The 19,843-nt window shown below is 38.3% G+C and overlaps 1 protein-coding gene across 2 annotated transcripts in view; it reads right to left on the bottom strand.

The window, feature by feature from the left end:
• The window catches only part of gse1b (Gse1 coiled-coil protein b), a 212,204-nt gene extending 199,397 nt beyond the window's left edge, over positions 1-12,807 (bottom strand). For both annotated transcript variants that reach the window (XM_042774994.1, XM_042774993.1), the window contains exon 1: positions 10,341-12,807. In XM_042774994.1, coding sequence (XP_042630928.1) covers positions 10,341-12,509 — 2,169 coding nt within the window. In that variant the 5' untranslated portion in view covers positions 12,510-12,807. The remainder of the gene's footprint in view (positions 1-10,340) is intronic.
• Between the last annotated feature and the right edge of the window lie 7,036 nt (positions 12,808-19,843).

Raw genomic sequence — 19,843 nt, forward strand, 5'->3', positions numbered from 1 at the left:
AACACTAGAACCGCCGGGGGTCATTGTATACCTAAAACCGCCAGCAGGTAAAATTTACCCATGCACATGACTACTGTTTTGATATGGCTAAAATACATATTATGTCACTGTATTATGGCATAATACAGTGACATAATAAATGTTTTAGCCATATCAAAACAGTAGTATAGTCGTTCTGGATAGCTGGATACAGACTGATAAAATATGAAACTTCCATAGGAATCAATTGGGCTTCTTTAAAAGAACAGTGTCACCACATTGACCACCACTTGTGTGATCCTTGAACTCTTATGACCCCTCATCTGTTGCCACTTACTAACCCTTTCATACCCTGTAACACAGTGACCCATACACGAACACATTACTAAGAACTGTATAAATTCATAAAGTCCACTAGGTTGTACTGCGCATGTGCTGAATTCATTCAACCGCACTCGTCCACAGTTGAGTATACTTTGAAAGCTGTGCAGAGACAGCTGTGCATGAGATGGAGTGGAACCCGGAAAAAGAAGTATACACAGGCCTTAATGACACTGTTGTCTTCTGCTTTATAGCTTGACGCATTTTGCAATATTGACACTAGGGGTGTTGTGGTATACCGGTATTGACGATAACCATGATATTCAAATCAACAATTATCGATATTGTGTTAATTTAGTGTGTGACGATACACCGGAATTAGCGATATTTAAAATGAACAGTTCTCTTATGATAACACCACATGTAAATACTCCAACGCCAGTACCTGGTTGAGCACCCAGGTAGCAGTATTGTGCCTTAAAGGGATAGTTCACCCAAAAATCAAAATTATGTCATTAATGACTCACCCTCATGTCGTTCCAAACCCGTGAGACCTCCGTTCATCTTCGGAACACAGTATAAGATATTTTTAGATTTAGTCCGAGAGCTTTCTGTCCCTCCATTGAGAATGTATGTACGGTATACTGTCCACGTCCAGAAAGGTAATAAAAACATCTTCAAAGTAGTCCATGTGACATCAGAGGGTCCGTTAGAATTTTTTGAAGCATCAAAAAATACATTTTGGTGCAAAAATATCAAAAACTACGACTTTATTCAGCATTGACTTCTCTCCCGGGTCTGTTATGAGCGCGTTCACAGCACATCCGGTTCGCGAACGAATCACTCGATGTAAACCGGATCTTCTTGAACCAGTTCACCAAATCGAACTGAATCGTTTGAAACGGTTCGCGTCAACAAATAAGCATTAATCCACAAATGACTTAAGCTGTTAACTTTTTTTAACATGGCTGACACTCCCTCTGAGTTCAAATAAACCAATATCCCGGAGTAATTCATTTACTCAAACAGTACACTGACTGAACCGAGCCAGATAACGAACGAAACATTGACTCGTTTTCGAGTCAAGAACCGTTTCTGTCGGACGCGTCCGATTCGCGAACCGAGGAGCTGATGATACTGCGCATGCGTGAAGCAGACTGACACACAGCGCGTCTGAATCGAACTGGTTCTTTTGGTGATTGATTCTGAACTGATTCTGTGCTAATGTTATGAGCGCGAGTAAACCGAAGGCTTGAATCAAGGGCAATCATCGCCAATGAAGTCATTATGTCGAGCGCAAAAGAACTGGTAAACCGTTTTCGGCAACCGGTTTTTATTGAATCAAACTGTCCGAAAGAACCGGTTCGCGTAGAAGAACAGAACTTCCCATCACTACCGGTGATCCGAAAAAACCGATTGCAACCGGTTCTTGACTCGAGAACGAGTCAATGTTTCGTTCGTTATCTGGCTCGGTCAGCAGTTCAGTCAGTGTACTGTTTGAGTAAATGAATTACTCCAGGATATTGGTTTATTTGAACTCAGAGGGAGTGTCAGCCATGTTAAAAAAATTAACAGCTTAAGTCATTTGTGGATTAATGCTTATTGTTGACGCGAACCGTTTCAAACGATTCAGTTCGATTTGGTGAACTGGTTCAAGAAGATCCGGTTAAATCGAGTGATTCGTTCGCGAACCGGATGTGCTGTGAACGCGCTCATAACAGACCCGGGAGAGAAGTCAATGCTGAATAAAGTCGTAGTTTTTGATATTTTTGGACCAAAATGTATTTTCGATGCTTCAAAAAATTCTAACGGACCCTCTGATGTCACATGGACTACTTTGAACATGTTTTTATTACCTTTCTGGACGTGGACAGAATACCGTACATACATTCTCAATGGAGGGACAGAAAGCTCTCGGACTAAATCTAAAATATCTTATACTGTGTTCCGAAGATGAACGGAGGTCTTACGGGTTTGGAACGACATGAGGGTGAGTCATTAATGACATAATTTTCATTTTTGGGTGAACTATCCCTTTAACGCTGACACTGTCACACAAGAAGAAGACATAGTGCTGGCAGATACTCCGAGGAGAGCCGTGTTCAACAGAGTAAGTTGCCATTATTTTACTAGTCATAGAATGGGAAACGTTATATTAACCTGTTAACAGCGATTTTCTGTGTTCATATATTGAAGTAAAGGGTGATTATTTTAATAAGTACTTTTTGTATTTGCAGTTAATATGGCCTGTGCGTAGTAACACTTTATTTCTTTGTTCAAATCTATTAACAGTTACACGATTAAAACTGATTTTGAAAAACTGAGCGACCACATTGCTACATTAAACTCTGTAAAATGTTAAGTTGGTCGCAGTGCCATGCACTTAATGCCTCATCTGCGGTCATTCTTCAATAAGGTCCATTTGTTAACATTAGTTAATTACATTAGTTAACATATATTAATAACAAATAATAATAAACAATATTTCCAAAGCATTATTATTAACCATAGTTCATGTTAATTTCAACATTTACTAATGCATTATTAAAATCAAAAGTTGTGTTTGTAAACATTAATGCACTGTGAACTAACATGAACAATGAATGATGTTTTTATTAACATTAACAAAGATTAATAAATTGTGTAAATAAATGTATTGTTCATTGTTCATTCATGTTAGTTAATACATTAATGTTAACAAATGACATCTTATTGTAAAGTGTTACCATTAATATTTATTCATCATACTATTGAACTTGACAGTATTTTCTCTCTTGTTATTTCATAGGAGCTTCAAAGAAGACAGAGTGCCCTGCGTTTATCAGTATCCTTATGTTCATTGAGTTAAAAAGAAAAACTCAAACAAAGTAAAAAATAATTTGACTGATATCTTTTCCCCCCAATGTTTCTATAGATATAATGATATATCGATATTGTGATTTCTTATGGCCACAATAACCTTGACATGAAAAATCTAATATTGTGACAGCCCTAATTGACAGTATTGTTGAACTGAACACACAAGATGAATTACACTTCTGTCTTCAGTAGAGCTGAAACTGTATTGAAATTGAGTTATTAGACTGAGCTACAGTACATCAACACTGAACTGACTGAAGCTGAATAATTACACAATTATCTTGCCACAGCTGCTTCGGAGCAGAATTTGAATTTGTCTAATTTTTGAACTTTTCCTGTTTAATACTGTGAAACTGCTTTGAAACAATCTGTATTTGTATAAAGCGCTATAAAAATAAAGTGACTTAACTGCCGTTATACTGTAGTGTCCTGCAACACAGTTGTGTAAGCTCTTTTTACTCGATTATTGTACTTTACAGAAATTTTCAATAGGCATACTATGAACAGTATATGTAACAGGTGTACACTCATGTTTGTGGAGAGCCAGTGTCCTGCAGAGTTTAGCTCCAACTTGTCCTATTCCTGCCTGGAAAAAGTTTTACTTGTCTCAAACAAAAATAAATAAATAAATGTGTATACAACAGAAGTCTATGGGTTTATGCAAACTTATCTTTGGAGATGGACTTTTTGTCTGTGTAATAACAATCTTAGCCCTGCTCAATAAGAGTCTAAAGCTATTCCTGCTGGGACTCAGTGATGCTCTCTTATGTTGGTCTGACGTGTTACTGATAATATTAGCACAGAGCTCAGGTCTAAACATAGACAAAGTCTATCACTCCAGCAGCACGTCCTGATACAGCTCCCATTACACCAGCGCTATTTTAGACATATTCAGAGGCAAACAGCAATTCTGTATTTTATCTCTTCTCACAGACCCACAGGAAGGGCAGAGAAAGGGAAAAGAGTTTTCATCTCTTTCAAAGGCATACAAGTCTGGACAACATGAGAAAAGATACAGTGACTTTACTGTCCTACACTTGCCAGTAAAGAATTTATTATTATTCAATCTTTTAGACTGATAAAATAAAACTGAATACAACTGTGGCTGTCAAGAGCTGTAAAATTCGGCTTTGCCGGGGTGTGTGACAAAAACAAAACACCACTGGATATTTAAAAAAAATAGGATGAGTCGCTTGATATGTCCCACCTCAATCCTGTTTCAGTGGAAATTATGTCAACACTTTGAATAACTCTGTGCATTTTAAAACACTTCTGTGGGACTTTAAGAACCCATATTGCTAGACGACCAGTAAAGACCAATCCCATTGCGCCTTACCAACCTGCTGGCTGAAGCTAACTCTTCACACCCTCAAAATGCTCTTCTAGTTTCAGATGGATGCTAGAGTGAATTATTCTCAAATCTGACAGCAGGATCTGACAGCATTTATCTGAAATCCAATGAAAGTGTTTGATGTGCATGTTAATCTCACTCTCCCAGTCTCACAATTTTGGCTTGGGACAGTGTATAAAACAGCTGCTGTCTTTGAAATAATTCTCTCTAACATACTTTTACATATGCACTCTCTCCCTCTCATACACACAGATGTTCGCCCTGACATCATATCCAGCACTCTAACACCTGCTCAACCATAATCACTACCATGCTTCCACAACTCAAAAATCTCTCACAGCCCAGATGACCACAGGCTTGTCTGTTTTTTCCTGTGCAAGGCCACCTTCTGACCATAAGTGAGCTCTGCCATATGAATACTCAGAGCTGTATTGACTATTGACTACACATAATATTCACTTAAATACAGTAAAGAAAACATTAAAATCACTGGAAGAATGATGCAACAAACAGAACAATCAACAAGCAACAATATACTAAAGGCTTGCTGCTGCTATGACATACATGGACATGCTGCAACGAGCATATAAAACGCTGCTGCTGAAACTGCACAAATAAACATACATAAATTGCCTGTAAGCAGATTAAGCCGAGTGTTTATATACACTTTCACAAAAAAATAAAAAATAAAGGTACAAAAGTTGTTACTGGGGTGGTACCTCATCAAATGGTATACTGTTGTAATTTATTTACCCCTAAGAGATGCATATTAGTACCTTTTGAAAGGCCACTGTTTTTTTCTAAGAGTGAAGGGAAGAGGAGGATAACAGAGAAAAGCTTTTTCTGCCTTTATTTGTTTTTTTACCTAGCAGACTTCTATTACTTTATTTGTCCTCTTCCTATGGACTAAATCACATAATATTATACAAACCCGATTCCAAAAAAGTTGGGACACTGTACAAATTGTGAGTAAAAAAGGAATGGAATAATTTTCAAATCTCATAAACTTATATTTTATTCACAATAGAATATAGATAAGATATCAAATATTGAAAGTGAGACATTTTGAAATGTCATGCCAAATATTAGCTCATTTTGGATTTCATGAGAGCTACACATTCCAAAAAAGTTGGGACAGGTAGCAATAAGAGGCCGGAAAAGTTAAATGTACATACAGTATAAGGAACAGCTGGAGGACCAATTTGCAACTTTTTAGGTCAATTGGCAACATGATTGAGTATAAAAAGAGCCTCTCAGACTGGCAGTGCCCTTTCAGAAGTCAAGATGGGCAGAGGATCACCAATTCTCCCAATGCTGTGGCAAAAAATAGTGGAGCAATATCAGAAAGGAGTTTCTCAGAGAAAAATTGCAAAGAGTTTGAAGTTATCATCAACTACAGTGCATAATATCATCCAAAGATTCAGAGAATCTGGAACAATCTCTGTGCGTAAGGGTCAAGGCCGGAAAATCATACTGGATGCCCGTGATCTTCAGGCCCTTAGACGGCACTGCATCACATACAGGAATGCTACTGTAATGGAAATCATAACATGGGCTCAGAAATACTTCCAGAAAACATTGTTGGTGAACACAATCCACCGTGCCATTCGCCGTTGCTGGCTAAAACTCTATAGGTCAAAAAAGAAGCCATATTTAAACAGGATCCAGAAGCGCAGGCATGTTCTCTGGGCCAAGGCTCATTTAAAATGGACTGTGGCAAAGTGGAAAACTGTTCTGTGGTCAGACGAATCAAAAAGTTCTTTTTGGAAAACTGGGATGCCATGTCACCCGGACTAAAGAGGACAAGGACAACCCAAGTTGTTATCAGCGCTCAGTTGATAGCCTGCATCTCTGAATGAACCGGTACTGAGCTCATCCAAATTTTATTTATTTGTTTTTTTTGGTAATGCAAGACGAATAAAGATGATTTTAGAGATGAAAGCATTATGTTTTCTGATGTTTTGTTGTAAATTAATCAAATATTCCTAAACTGTGCATAATGTAAACAACTGGAAGACCACAGACAATTGTCATAACATGTATTACATTAATAGAAAGATTTTTAATATAAAGTATTCTTCTAACAATAATTTTAGTATTTTTTCTGCATTTAATAGTATTTTTCTACATTTATGACATAGCCATGTGAACTTACTAGATCATCTCATTCTAGCATTTAATGGTTTAACTGGACTAGGAAGGATACATTCTCACTTGGATGCAGCCTTCTGTTTGAAAAGCACCCAATGTTAAAAGCACAATGTTTCCGCCTTTAACTTATGATGTTTTTATTAACCTTTTCCATCTTCTGCTTTGAGTAGTTTTGAGTGTTGCCACCTAGGGGACCCACCAAACAGCGCAGTCAATTTCAGGTACATGCACAGACGCAAGTTAAGATATGCAAATCTGCATGAGGCTACAATATTTGTACTGCAAGAAAATAGTCCAAGCATACTTAGCTGATGGCTAAAATTCACTTCATACGCACTGTGTAGGTGACAAGTTAAAAAAATCTTTCATCTTCAGTCATGCCACCAAAGCCTCATAAAGGATGTAACTCACAAAGCAGTGAAAGACACACATCAGACTCTCACATCACTCATTCAAATAAGTGGAGAAAGTCTTGCCAGAAATATTAACAGACAGAATGATAACATCATTAATAAATAAAAAAATCAACTCTAAATAAGAATTCGACAAGGCAAAATGTATTCAGCAAATACAGAAAAAAAAAAACTATTTCCACATGAGGATGTATATGAGGCCATATACTGTCCACAACCTACAACCATATGAGACCAAAATAAAATTGTCTAAAAATGTAGAAATTTAAATTTTACTTTAAATTTTTTATTTTTTATAAGTTAACCTGCAAATTAATTTCTGCTTATCTTGATATTTTGCTAAAACTTGATCATTTAAAGCGCTTCTTGATATTTTAAATTTAAAGCTGAGATTTTGTCACAAATGTTGAATGAACGATACAACTTATGTCAGTGCAAAAGAGTTCAGAGCAAGAGTTTTCAATTAACGTATAATTTTCTTTAATGAGTGTTTCTGACTGTATACTTTCTGAATGTGTGTACTTTCTGAAGCGGAACAAAACCAAAGACTATTTGGCTACACATTTGAACCGCGTCACACAGACCATTTTTCAATTCGGTTCAAAGTCGAGCTTACCAGAGAAGATACATTTACTTGCTAAAGAATATTAGACAACCAACCAAGAAAAAGTGAAAAAAACAAATGACTCAAACAATTAAAACAGCATAACAACAAAACAAAGATGAATGAAACATCGCTGACAATCAGGATAAACACTGCGCATACATTCAGAAGGCTTTTAAATCTACAAATCGTCATCATTTACCATGGGTGTGTTACTGTAGTAGTAACTCTAACTGCACCATGGTGTTTGTTGTGGGATATTCATATAAAATCTGATTTTATTATTACTATAGACGTACTTTTTAGAGGAGTAATGGAATATAAATAACAGTATTTGTGTGTGTGTGTGTGTGTGTGTGTGTGTGTGTGTGTGTGTGTGTGTGTGTGTGTGTGTGTGTGTCTATTTGTCAATAAACAAAAAAAATCTAGTTTTCAAATCAAAATACATGCATTTCTAAGAGACCGAAGATACACGTCATGCGATTTGTCAAGAAACACAAATCTGTTTCATTATTTGATACAATATAAATGCAGAAACTAAGAAATTAATTTTTCTATTCAGATATTCCTTTTAATTAAAAATGACTGGAAAAGTGGAAACAATTCAAAATGTGAAGTGTTTGTCATGTTCTCACTATAAAGAGTTGAACAATCTGGTTTCTCCAATTTTCACTTGGCAGTAAAAATCTGCTAAATAAAAAGCAAAATACACTTGGAATAAAGATCATTCTTTCCAATTCTTTCCAAATAATTAAAATGATCATTTCAATTATGGATTTTTAAATATTGAGAAAATTAGACAAACATGCTCAACAACAGTTTTTTTGCAGTACATTTATGAACATCATCAAATCAAGTTAGAGTTAAATTATTCAGACATTAACACAATTTTGTGCCTTAACTATCATCTCTGACTATTTTAAGGTACGTAAACAGTGTTTAGAGTATATTATAAAGTTTTCCATGTTTACATGCAATTTGCCAAGATCTAATAATTATTCTGAAGAATGATGACAATATGAAACACACAACACAAAAATTGTTGAAATATTGTGAGAAATACTGCATATCAAAATAAAGTTTGTGCCAGGGTGACACTAAAATTTGTACTAAAATTTACATGTGAACATGTGAAGAGAGTAATGAATTCAGTGATTTGAAGCCTCTCCTCCATTCATATCCATATCCAAAAATTTCACTTTAAAAATGAACGAAGATTGAAATGAGTTTGAACTTAGGTGTTTGAAAAAAACAGTGCAAACGGAAAGATGAAGGACAATCTATATTATCATATATGAAGCAACAAAGAAAACAAAACAACAACAAAAAAGTTAAAACTGAATATGCAATTGTATACAATATACAAATATAAAATACACAAATTTCCTGCCTAGGGTGAAGTGAATTTATATAAATACTCTGTTGATAATGTAATTTAATGGAAAACTATGAGAACGGCGCACCAGATTGGAAATCACTATCCTTGCAAACATTTACCATGGATTTACTGTAGTAAACTGTATTTACCATGGATTTTGGTAGGAATGTGGTATGACTATACTGTTATTAATATAGTCATACATGTTGTACTAAATATATTAGGGGAGTAATGGAGTATAATTAATTTGTATTATTACATGGCAGTTTATTTTTCAATAACATTTGTCCTTCATAACAAATTCCAGTTTTATGGAGACCAAATAGTTAGAAAACATAATTACATTTCACCTTGGTAGTGAGGAGGCGTGCAAGCGTTTACCTGTAGTTATCATGATTCAACAATCTGTATGAATACTCTGGAAGAATTACAATAAAAAAATAAAAAAAAATCAAAGGGCAAACCCAAGGTGTCAAATGTTCATTTAAATAAGTTAAAATATGTAATATTATTGGTAACTTTAATTTGTGTCCTTTAGTATTAGTCTCCCCATCCCCACGAGTGTGAATAAAGTGCTGATGCCATGAACTGTAAACTTGTTGACACTGCTCTCATATGTAAGTCTGGAGCCCATTCATAAAGGGCAGCTTTATATAAAGATAAAAAAAAAAAGATGCTTTCATGCAAAACACAAACTTCTACCTGGACATTAAGTCCGACAATATATAAATACAGCTATTTACAGCCTAAAAAATCCCAAGTGTTTCTCACAATATATGTGATTTTGTTTGTAACATCCCCAAAATACACATAAAAACTACCACACACACACACCAGAAGACCAACAAATGCTTGAGTTGGCCACTGTGAAGAATGTTTTTAAACAGAGCTTACAACCACTAGACTGTCTGCGAAATGTTTATTTCTTTAATGCGACAGGCTCCATACTTTATCTACCCCTGCCTGTTATGACCGCCCCATTCGCTAGAAAGAACAGCAGCCTGCCATAAAACTTCAGTTTCAACACTTGGCTCACTCACTCATCAGTGCATCAGATTAACTTTTGCATGCTGGCCCAGAAACAGCTCCAGCCAAAGCTGCCTTTTAAACTGTACTAACTGAGGCCCCAGAAGACTCTGAAAGACCCTCTAGCGGTTGATAAAAAAAAGTAAGCTGAGGTTATAATGATTTTCCAAACATGTAAAATTGTTTGTAACTGACTGGCCTACGAAACAAGCGGCTAAAGATTATAATGGAAAGCAGTCTGGCCAAAAACTTTCTTACCTTGTTTTGTGTGATTCCACTAATCGTCTTCATGTTCTGCCCAGCCAGCACCATGGACTTGCATTCCACACAGGAGCCAATTGTTAACTGCTTGCCATTGTCAATTACCAGGGTCTGGCTGACCCTTGGAGCATAGAAGAATACAGGCAAGCGGTCAACACACACTGCTTTCAGTCCAAGAGGTCTCCTCTTCTCTTTCCTGCAGAAGAAGCAGATGAAAGTGTTGCAGTTATACTGACGTGCCCAGGGGCTGCTGGACGGGCCTGATTCTGAGCCCTGGCTCTCATGTTTTGTCCACTGGCCCAGCAGGTCATGGTAGCACAGTGCACAAGCAGACACAAGGCCCGTGGCATCAGCAGGGCGGGCACGGGGAGCGGGAGGGTGGACTGTTAGAAAGGGAAAAAAGGGTTCTCGTTCCCCACAACGCCCTGGAGGGTTAACATGAAGCTGATACTCGGTTCCTCCAGACAGCTCCTCCCCACACAAGTAACAGATGGAGGTGTGGCTTGCGGTTGTTGTGGCAGTCTGAGAAGGGGTCGACAGGGGTCCTCTTGGGGGGGATACCAAGACTCCTCCCCTTCCCATGGCCAGGTGGTATCTCTCAAGGAACGTGGTGACGGAAGTAATGAGCTCCTCGCTTAGACAGAGGCAGTACTTTGCCCAGATCCCTTCCAAGATGCTGTGACACTTGACACAGCAGTATACCCTTCCATTCCGTATACTCTGAGCACTTGGAGGGCATGGTAGCAGATTTATGAATGGAAAATACATTGCACTGCGGGCTTTACTTGCACCAGCATGGGTGTATGCCATCCTGACCTCTCGACCACAGTCCTGTCCACATAGGTAGCAGGTCTCCCTGCGATTCTGTGGCATGGAGGGGAGTGAAATAATTTTTGGTTGTCCATCCCCACATTCATTCATGGCAGGTGGAGAAAGAGGGGTTGCAGCACCCGTGCTGAGGGGCACCACATACAGTCGCTGGAGAACAGGAACATCTGCAAGCTCGAACCCTTGCCACTGCTGCATGAGGGAGGAGTGGCAAGTTGTACATATCAGAGTGTATCCACCCAGGCTAAGAGGCACCGCACCAGGCGGAGGGGTATGGAGCCACAGAAAAGGGAAGAAAGGCTCACTGGACGCTCTCTCCTGCTTTTGTACAAACACCCTGAAGTGGCCTCCTGCTGAAAGCCTGCTTCCACAAATATAACAGGCACATTCATCAGCAGAAAAACTGGAGTGACATTTGGCTGCTTGACTCCTCTCTACATCTAAGTGAGTTGACGCTGCGCGCTCTCTCTCGTCATCGCTGGTGATGTTGATATCGCAGCTGTCAGGCGCGTCCGAATCACCGGTGGACGCATGTATCCACTGCTTGTCACACGTAATGATACCGTTATCCTGCAGAGGTGTGCGAATAGATAGACTGTCATACTGCTGGAGAGCCATGGACGCGGATGACTGCGATGCGTGATTGATGAGTTTAGTCGCACGCCGTTCTGATTTCGGCAAGTCCTGACCTGTGCAAACTCTGGTCGGATATCTCACTGACTCAGGACTGCTCTTAACACTCATTGTGATCTTTCTACTGCCTTCTCTTGATGCTTTATCAGACGCACGGAAACCTGTGGCATTATTGCTATTCATTACACATGCTGACAGGTCCAAATCCTGTTCGGACAGGTCATTATCAGAGAATGAGGAAATGTCCGACTCATTGGCGTCGTAATTGCTAGCGCTCATTCTTCGCTCCAGATCGTATGTAATGTTCCGTAAGTCGCACTGGTAGGGTCTCTTGAGCCAGTACATGCGCTTCTCGACTGGCGTCCTGTTGCGCTCGAATGAGTTCCACTGTTCGCGCAGGAAGCAGTGGCACACAGCGCACACCAGCGCGTCCCCATCCGGACCGATCTCCGGCGCGCCAGGAGCCGGGTCCTGGCCTTGCAGAAAAGGGAAAAACGGGCCATCCTTTTTTCGCTGGTATTTTACCTGTAAGCTCAGCTCTTTCCCCGGGGTTACCCCGCTCCCACAAATGAAGCAGTGGATGAAGAAGATCCCGTTGCGCTCGGGTCTGCACACGCTGCCGGACAGAGCGCTCTCTTCCCCGGGAAAAGCCAAAGCCATTCGCTGTTGCGTCTTGGAGATCGGCGTGGGCTCCGGATCGTTCATAGTTCCGTGCGTAATAGCTTCAGAATCACAAGCAGCGTGATTTCAAACCCAGTAACATTTTTTCGTGCTTTTTCTCACAAATGTAGCGCCATAGATCCTGCGGAAAAAGTCGCTCACTCCAAAAACTTACTAGCTCCGGCGATTTTAGATTTGTGTCTGTGTAAAGCACACTGAACAGCCGTTTGGAGTCACATCCTCATAGGCAGCGGTGTTATCCGTGTGCTGTTAGAGAGTAGAAAGTCTTTTTGAAGTTGCCTGGCGAAGTTTCCTCACACTGTGGCTGTGAGACCACTGAACACAGCGCCATCTCTCTCTTACTCACTCACTCACACACTCACTCAGTCACACACGTACTATATTACCCCGGACATCTCATAGACTTCCATTATTTTTATATCAGGTTTAGGATATTTTATATTGCCTAACCCAACCACTACCCCTAAACACAATCCTCACAGAAACGTGGAGAACACTAGTCCATGTTCAGGTTTCAATATTAGTGAGGACATTTTTGGACCTCACAACAAGTATAGTCAAACCTGCACACACCAACAATACACACAACTACACACAATATTAGACATCTTATAGACTTCCATTGTTTTTATATGATAGGCCTATTTCCTCTCACCCTTACTCCCAAACACCACACAAATATGTGCAAAGCTCAGATATAAATATAAACTTGATTTGGCCAATTTATAGGCCTAACCCTTTTTGGCTGGTGAGGTCTGACTCATTAGTTGGTGTACAACAGGTTTCACTATTTAAGTGAGGGCATTTTTTATTAGTAAGGACATTTTGGACCTCACAGATAGTCAAGTCTGTACACAAACACGTCACATGTCAGTAAATGCAGTTATAATATTTGTTTGCTTTTTGCTGCACTGCACAAGTACTGATCAGAATACACATATTTTTTTGCATGAAATGCCTGTATGTATATGTTTAAAAAATATAATACATTTTAAAAACCTAGACATGTAATTCCTGTTTTGTTCCGTTAATGATTGAAGACAAGGAGCACTCATTCCCACAGTGCCTGGGTCAGAACAGGCCTTTTTTGGCCTTCCTTTAAGTGAAAGACTAACATATTTATTGTCTGGTTGTCCAATGTAATTTTATTATTATTTGAATTGTTTTAAATATTTTTTTTTCCATTTTAATTTATTTTATTACTTATTTTCACAGTAGTGGCAGCTAAAGCATTAAAATTAATTTGAAGAAAATACCAATTTTCACCTATTCACAATTAAATACATACATACATACATACATACATAAATTGTTAAAATTTGCATAGGGGAAATACTCTGTATTGCAACAGTACAATGTTACACATTTACTGTATGTGGTCTACCCCACTCAATAGTCCAAATGAACTGCTTGAAAGTGCCTATATCCAGAGTGCCCAACCCTTTTCCTGGAGATCTACCTAGAGAATTCAATCCCAAACAAACAAACCTCCTGATAATGCTCCACAATATCTTATTTAGCTGGTTTCTATTGAAGATTCTACTGCAGCAGCCCTGGCCTATATGAATCCTCTGACAATAATACCAAGTGCATAAAAAATGCAATAAATGGAAAATAAAATTACACTTATTATTACAGGATGCTTTACATGCAAATTAAACTCAAAACAAGAATGTCAATAATGCATTTTTTTCTCATTTTTTTTTAAACTTCACTCGCATAAATCCAGTTTAAACAAATGATCAAGCCATCCATATCACTCATTTTAGATTTTCACCTTCCATTGGTTTGCTCCATTTAAGCACACTCTCCCAGAGCTGTCTTCATTCATAAGAAGATGACATAGCTGTGCATCTCTGAAATACGTCAAACATATAAGTATGACAACACAGATGAATTAATCAGTACTAATTTGTTGTTAATTCATTTATAGCTTTGATGGCTAAACCAAGATGAATGGAGGTGTTACCATAAATCATTAATTCAAGAAAAGTAACTCTTGAGTTTCAATGACCTGAAGTTCAGTCAGGTAACACTCGATGGCGCTGATATGACGTTACATCATATACTACATACATGCTGCAAACTGGTTGCCCTATAGCTAGGTCATTCCTGGTATTCAGTGCCTTCTGGAGGTCATACAATTTAGAAAATCAATCACAGTTTTTAAAATTACTTGTGTATTCATGAAAGGGAGATGTTAAGCATTTGATTTTGGTTCTGGTTAATAAAATAAGGTATTTATGAAACAAAATCAGAAAAGGAGGGCCAAAAATGTCCACCCTGTTAGAGACAAATAAACAATTTAAAAGACTTATATGAGAATTGTTATTGTTATCTTATAAATACAGTGGCCATGAAGTGCAAAACAGATTACAATTATGAAGACAAAATAACAAATTACAAACGCAAATGCAAATCTAAAAAACAAAATAATAATTCAGAAAACACAACAACAATTCAGAAAAAATTATAGCAAGTCAGAAAACACAATGACAAATTTGAAAACAAAATAACAAGTCAGAAAACACAACACCAACCAAGCCCGTATAAAGCAGCCATCACAAGTGTGACGTGGAGACAAAGAACTCACGAAGATAATCCAGAACAAACATATTTTAAATCCACAGGGGTTAAGGACAAATCCACACGCACACTTACAACATACATCCACGACTAATAATCGGCCAGCTAAAACTGAACAGACAAGAACTTAAATGCACAGGCAAACGAGGGACAAGACACAGAATGATGAAATCAAATCAAAAACCATGACAACTAGCAAATCTGAGACAACAGGGAAAACAGAAAGTCCAAACTGTCATTGCTTTTGATTTTGTTAATTTCTTCACATACAAAACTACAAGCATTAGCATTCATTTCTCAGCTTCACACACCAGCAAACTCAGACTGTCCACATCCACATCTAACAAACTCCTCTCCTCCTCCTCTCACAGAGGCAGAGACAGTTTGTTATTCTGTTGGATCTATCCATTGTCACAGGGGTTCCTCAGGGATCAGTTCTTGGAGTCAAGTCAAGTCACCTTCATTTATATAGCACTTTATACAGTACAGATTGTGTCAAAGTGCTTTAAAATGTTAAACAGGAAAAACATGTGCTGGTAATGCAAAAGGACAATAGACAGTCAGTTCATCACTTAAAGTCAGTAGATTAAATTGTTGATTCGTTGATTCAGTGATGTCATCATCCAGCTCAGTTCAGTTCTCTTCCAATAGTGTTTGTGCAGTCAAGTCAACAATCTTGCCAAAAAATTGTGTCCCCAACTAAGCAAGCCAAAGGTAACAGTGGAGAAAAAAAAGGGAGAAACCAAGCTCAGTCAATTCAGTTTAAGAGCTTTATTGTCATATGTACTTGTAGAATTAAATTCTTACTTTTGTTTACTCCTCACGAGAATGACAGGGTAGAAGGGGAATAAACATAGCTTACTAGGGCAATACAAATAACATAATAATATAGAATTTGCAGTAAAGTATACCAGAAAGAATAATAAAAATAAATAACAATAGCATAAAAATTAAAGTAGGGAAAGGAAAAGAAAGAGAACCTGTTTGCAAATTTGAAAAACAACTGATATTAAAAAATTCTTCACAGTATAAAGATGCAGTGCAAGTAGCGATAAGATGACAATGAGGTGATAAAGTGTCAGTGTAAAGTCTAGTGTTTAAATTGTCAATGATTATCAGTCTAATGCATTATGAGGTGAGTGTATGATGGTCCAACAAGTAAAGTGCAGAGTGCCACTGAACAGGCTGATTTTATCCTGATGATACAGGTGGAAATGGCAGTAGGTTTTGACTAGTAATTAGTCTAATGGCTTGGGGATATAAACTGTTCTGGAGTCTGGATGTTCTGGCCGCAGTGCTCTGTTACTGCTTGCCAGACTTCATGAGGGTGAAGAAATTGTGGATGGGTGGTGTCTTTGATTATGTTGCAAGCCCAGCTGTAGATCCTTGTGGATGTCCTGCAGTGAGGGGAGATCTGTCCCTGCGATTTTCTGGGCCAGCTTTATCACCCTCTGTAGTGCCTTTCTGTCATGTGCTGTGCTGCTGCCAAACCACACACCACAGTGCATCTGTAAAAGTTCAGGAGTAATTGTGGTGACATGCCAAACCTCCTCCTAGGGAAGAACATTCTCGGATTGGCCTTCATTACTAGTTTCACTGTTTTCTGTCTTCTTTCACAACCATCTCCTTGGTCTTGCTGAAGTTTAGTGTGAGATTGTTATCCTCACACCATGTGACCAGTTCAGACACTTCTTTTCAGTATGTAGTCTCATCATTGTTTGTAATTAGACCAATGACTGTGGTGTCATCTGCAAATTTTATGATGATGTTGTTAGGATGGGTAGCAACACAGTCATGCATGAAAAGAGTGTACAGCTTAGGGCTGAATTTTTTTATTTTTTATTTTTTTGGAACAAGGATGATTGGTTGACTTGAAACAGATGGGGACTCTAGCCATTGTGGGGGAAAGATTGAAGATGTCAGTGGTTATGCTGGTCAGCTCAGCTCTGAAGCACATAGCCTGAGTATGTGTCAGGGGGCCAGTTCTCCTCTGCCTGATGAAACCAGCATGGTGTGGTTTAATTCCAGGCTGCATCGCATGTCAGATTGGGCAAAGGACTCTTCTGGTTCTCATGGTCTTGAGCTGATGGGAGACGAGGCCTTCCCAGGGATGTGTCTCTGTGCTTTGTCTAGTTGACATGGTCTCCACTGACATTCAGGGCTGTAGAGGTCGTCTCTAGGTGCTGATCCACCATTTGGACTGGATCCAGGTGACTGCAGTGACCATCTGATCTGGAAACAGACTGGATCTGGGTGGCTATGGCGACCATGGAATAAGAATAAAACAGAATAATATTAGCATAGATGCCATTCTTCTTATGATGTAATAAGTACATCAGGTGTTATTGGAAGTGTTCCCGGTTTCAGTTGACCTAATTAATGCAGCCTAACAATCCTTTAATGAATTTGAATTATAGAAAAATGATTGTGTGTGCCAGGTTAAAGAGATGGGTCTTTGATCTAGATTTAAACTGATAGAGTGTGTCTGCCTCCCGAACAATGCTAGGCAGATTGTTCCAGAGTTTGGGTGCTAAATAGGAAAAGGATCTGCCAGCCACAGTTGATTTTGATTATTGTAGGTATTATCAAATGGCCAGAGTTTTGAGATTGCAGCGGACGTGAAGGACTATAATGCGATAAGAGCTCGCTCATGTACTGAGGAGCTAAACCATTCAGGGCTTTATAAGTAATTAGCAAGATTTTAAAATGTATACAATGTTTAATAGGGAGCTAGTGCAGTGTCGACAGAACCGGGAAAATATGGTCATGCTTTCTGATTCTAGTAAGAATGCTAGCTGCTGCATTTTGGACCAGCTGGAGGTTGTTTATTAAGCATGCAGAGCAACAACCTAATAAATCATAACAATAATGACAATATGACATTACAATATGGCCGCGAAGAAATATCAGCACAATGTCATCAGCATAGCAGTGAAGGCTAACACCACGTTTTCTGATGATATCTTCCGAGGGTAACATGTAAAGCTTGAAATGCAATGGTCCTGGAACTAAGCCTTGTGGTACTTCATACTGTACTTAATATAATACCTCTTCATTCACTGCTATTAACTGATGATATGATTTGAACCATGCTAATGCAATTCCACTAATGCCAACATCATTTTCTAGTCTATGCAAAAGAATGTTGTGGTTGATGGTGTCAAATGCCGCACTAAGATCCAGTAGCACTAATTAAGAGATACAACCATGATCAGATGATAAGAACATCAATTCCATTAATGCTGACATAATTTTCTAGTCTATTCAAAATTATGTTGTGATCGATAGTGATAATCTTAGTGCTAAGATCCAGTAGCACTAATAGACAGATACAACCACGACCAAATGATAAGAGCAGGTCATTTGTAACTCTGATGAGAGCAGTCTCTGTGATACGGTCTAAATCCTGACTGGAAATCCTAACAGATCCCATTTTTCTCTAAGAAAGAACATAGTTGTGAGGAGATTACCTTTTCTAGTATCTTTGGAGAAAAGGGAGATTTGAGATCGCTCTGTAATTAACTAATTCTCCAGGATAAAGTTGTGTTTTTTTAACGAGAGGCTTAATAACAGCCAGTTTGAAGGTTTTAGGGACATATCCTAATGACTTTGACAAATTAATAATATGCAGAAGAGGATCTATGAATTTTTGGACCCCCTTCTCTTCTCCATATACAGTACATCATTGGGACCCATTATTCATGCAATGCACATAATTTCTCATATCATTGCTGTGCTGATGACACACAGCTCTAATTTTTCATTTCAACCAGATGACCCAGTGCATGCATCTCAGACTGCCTGATGGGGATCAAAGAACATTACCTACTGCTCAACCTAAAAAAGACAGTCCAACTGTACAGCATTATTTCACCATCCATCTAGATTTATCAACAATAATCCTACCAAGTTCGGTTTGAAATCTTGGGATAATCTTTGATGCAATCTTTTTCTCCTGTCAACATCTGCATCTTGTTGAAAAAATAAAAATAACAAATTCTTATGTGCTTTCACTATTCTTTAAACCCTCCCTGTTCTAGCTGTATGTTCTAAATGGGTCATTAGGTCCCTGAATAAATCATATGAGTATGCTAGTCTAAGTACACTTAGGTCACTAGTTAAATAAACTCATTGCTGGCCCAGATACAAATTCAGTGTCAGTCCACTAGATTTTTAAGGTATCAGACCAAACAACCAGGTACACACAACAATAGTTCACTAGTATTATATTCAGCCAAGTTGGCCCAGGCAAACATGCATTTTACATGCAGCAGCAGTACATATATATTAGCAGATCAGCATGTTGGGGGCTTTCATTAAGTTGTATTATGTATTCATGCAATTTGTTTATTCTCTGCTTTGTTGATGGATATTATACTTGTAGTTGGAACCAGAGACCAAGCTGGAACTGAAAACATCATTATGCTTTGCTACTTCAATAAGAAAAAACACTGAAAATTACAGAATAACTTATTGTGATGGTCACCCCAAATTCCAGTGATGCACAAACCATCAAAAAAATCATACTTTCAGAGCTAAGACATCTAAGATTCTGAATCAAGTATATGATGGAGCCACAGTGATGGCAGGCTAATGTAGTGGAGTTCAGTGATTTTTGCAAGAAAAAGATGGCCAGGCCTACCTTACATACACTGCCTAAAGCAGTGGTTCTGCGATCAAAAATAGATGTGTATGTGCATTTACTATTCCGGGATGACAGAAAACTTTGAATTAATGCAAACTAAATTACAATACTTTATATTGTTTTTTTG

The sequence above is a fragment of the Cyprinus carpio genome, chromosome A18 (assembly GCF_018340385.1).
Source record: "Cyprinus carpio isolate SPL01 chromosome A18, ASM1834038v1, whole genome shotgun sequence".
Taxonomy (NCBI): domain Eukaryota; kingdom Metazoa; phylum Chordata; class Actinopteri; order Cypriniformes; family Cyprinidae; genus Cyprinus; species Cyprinus carpio.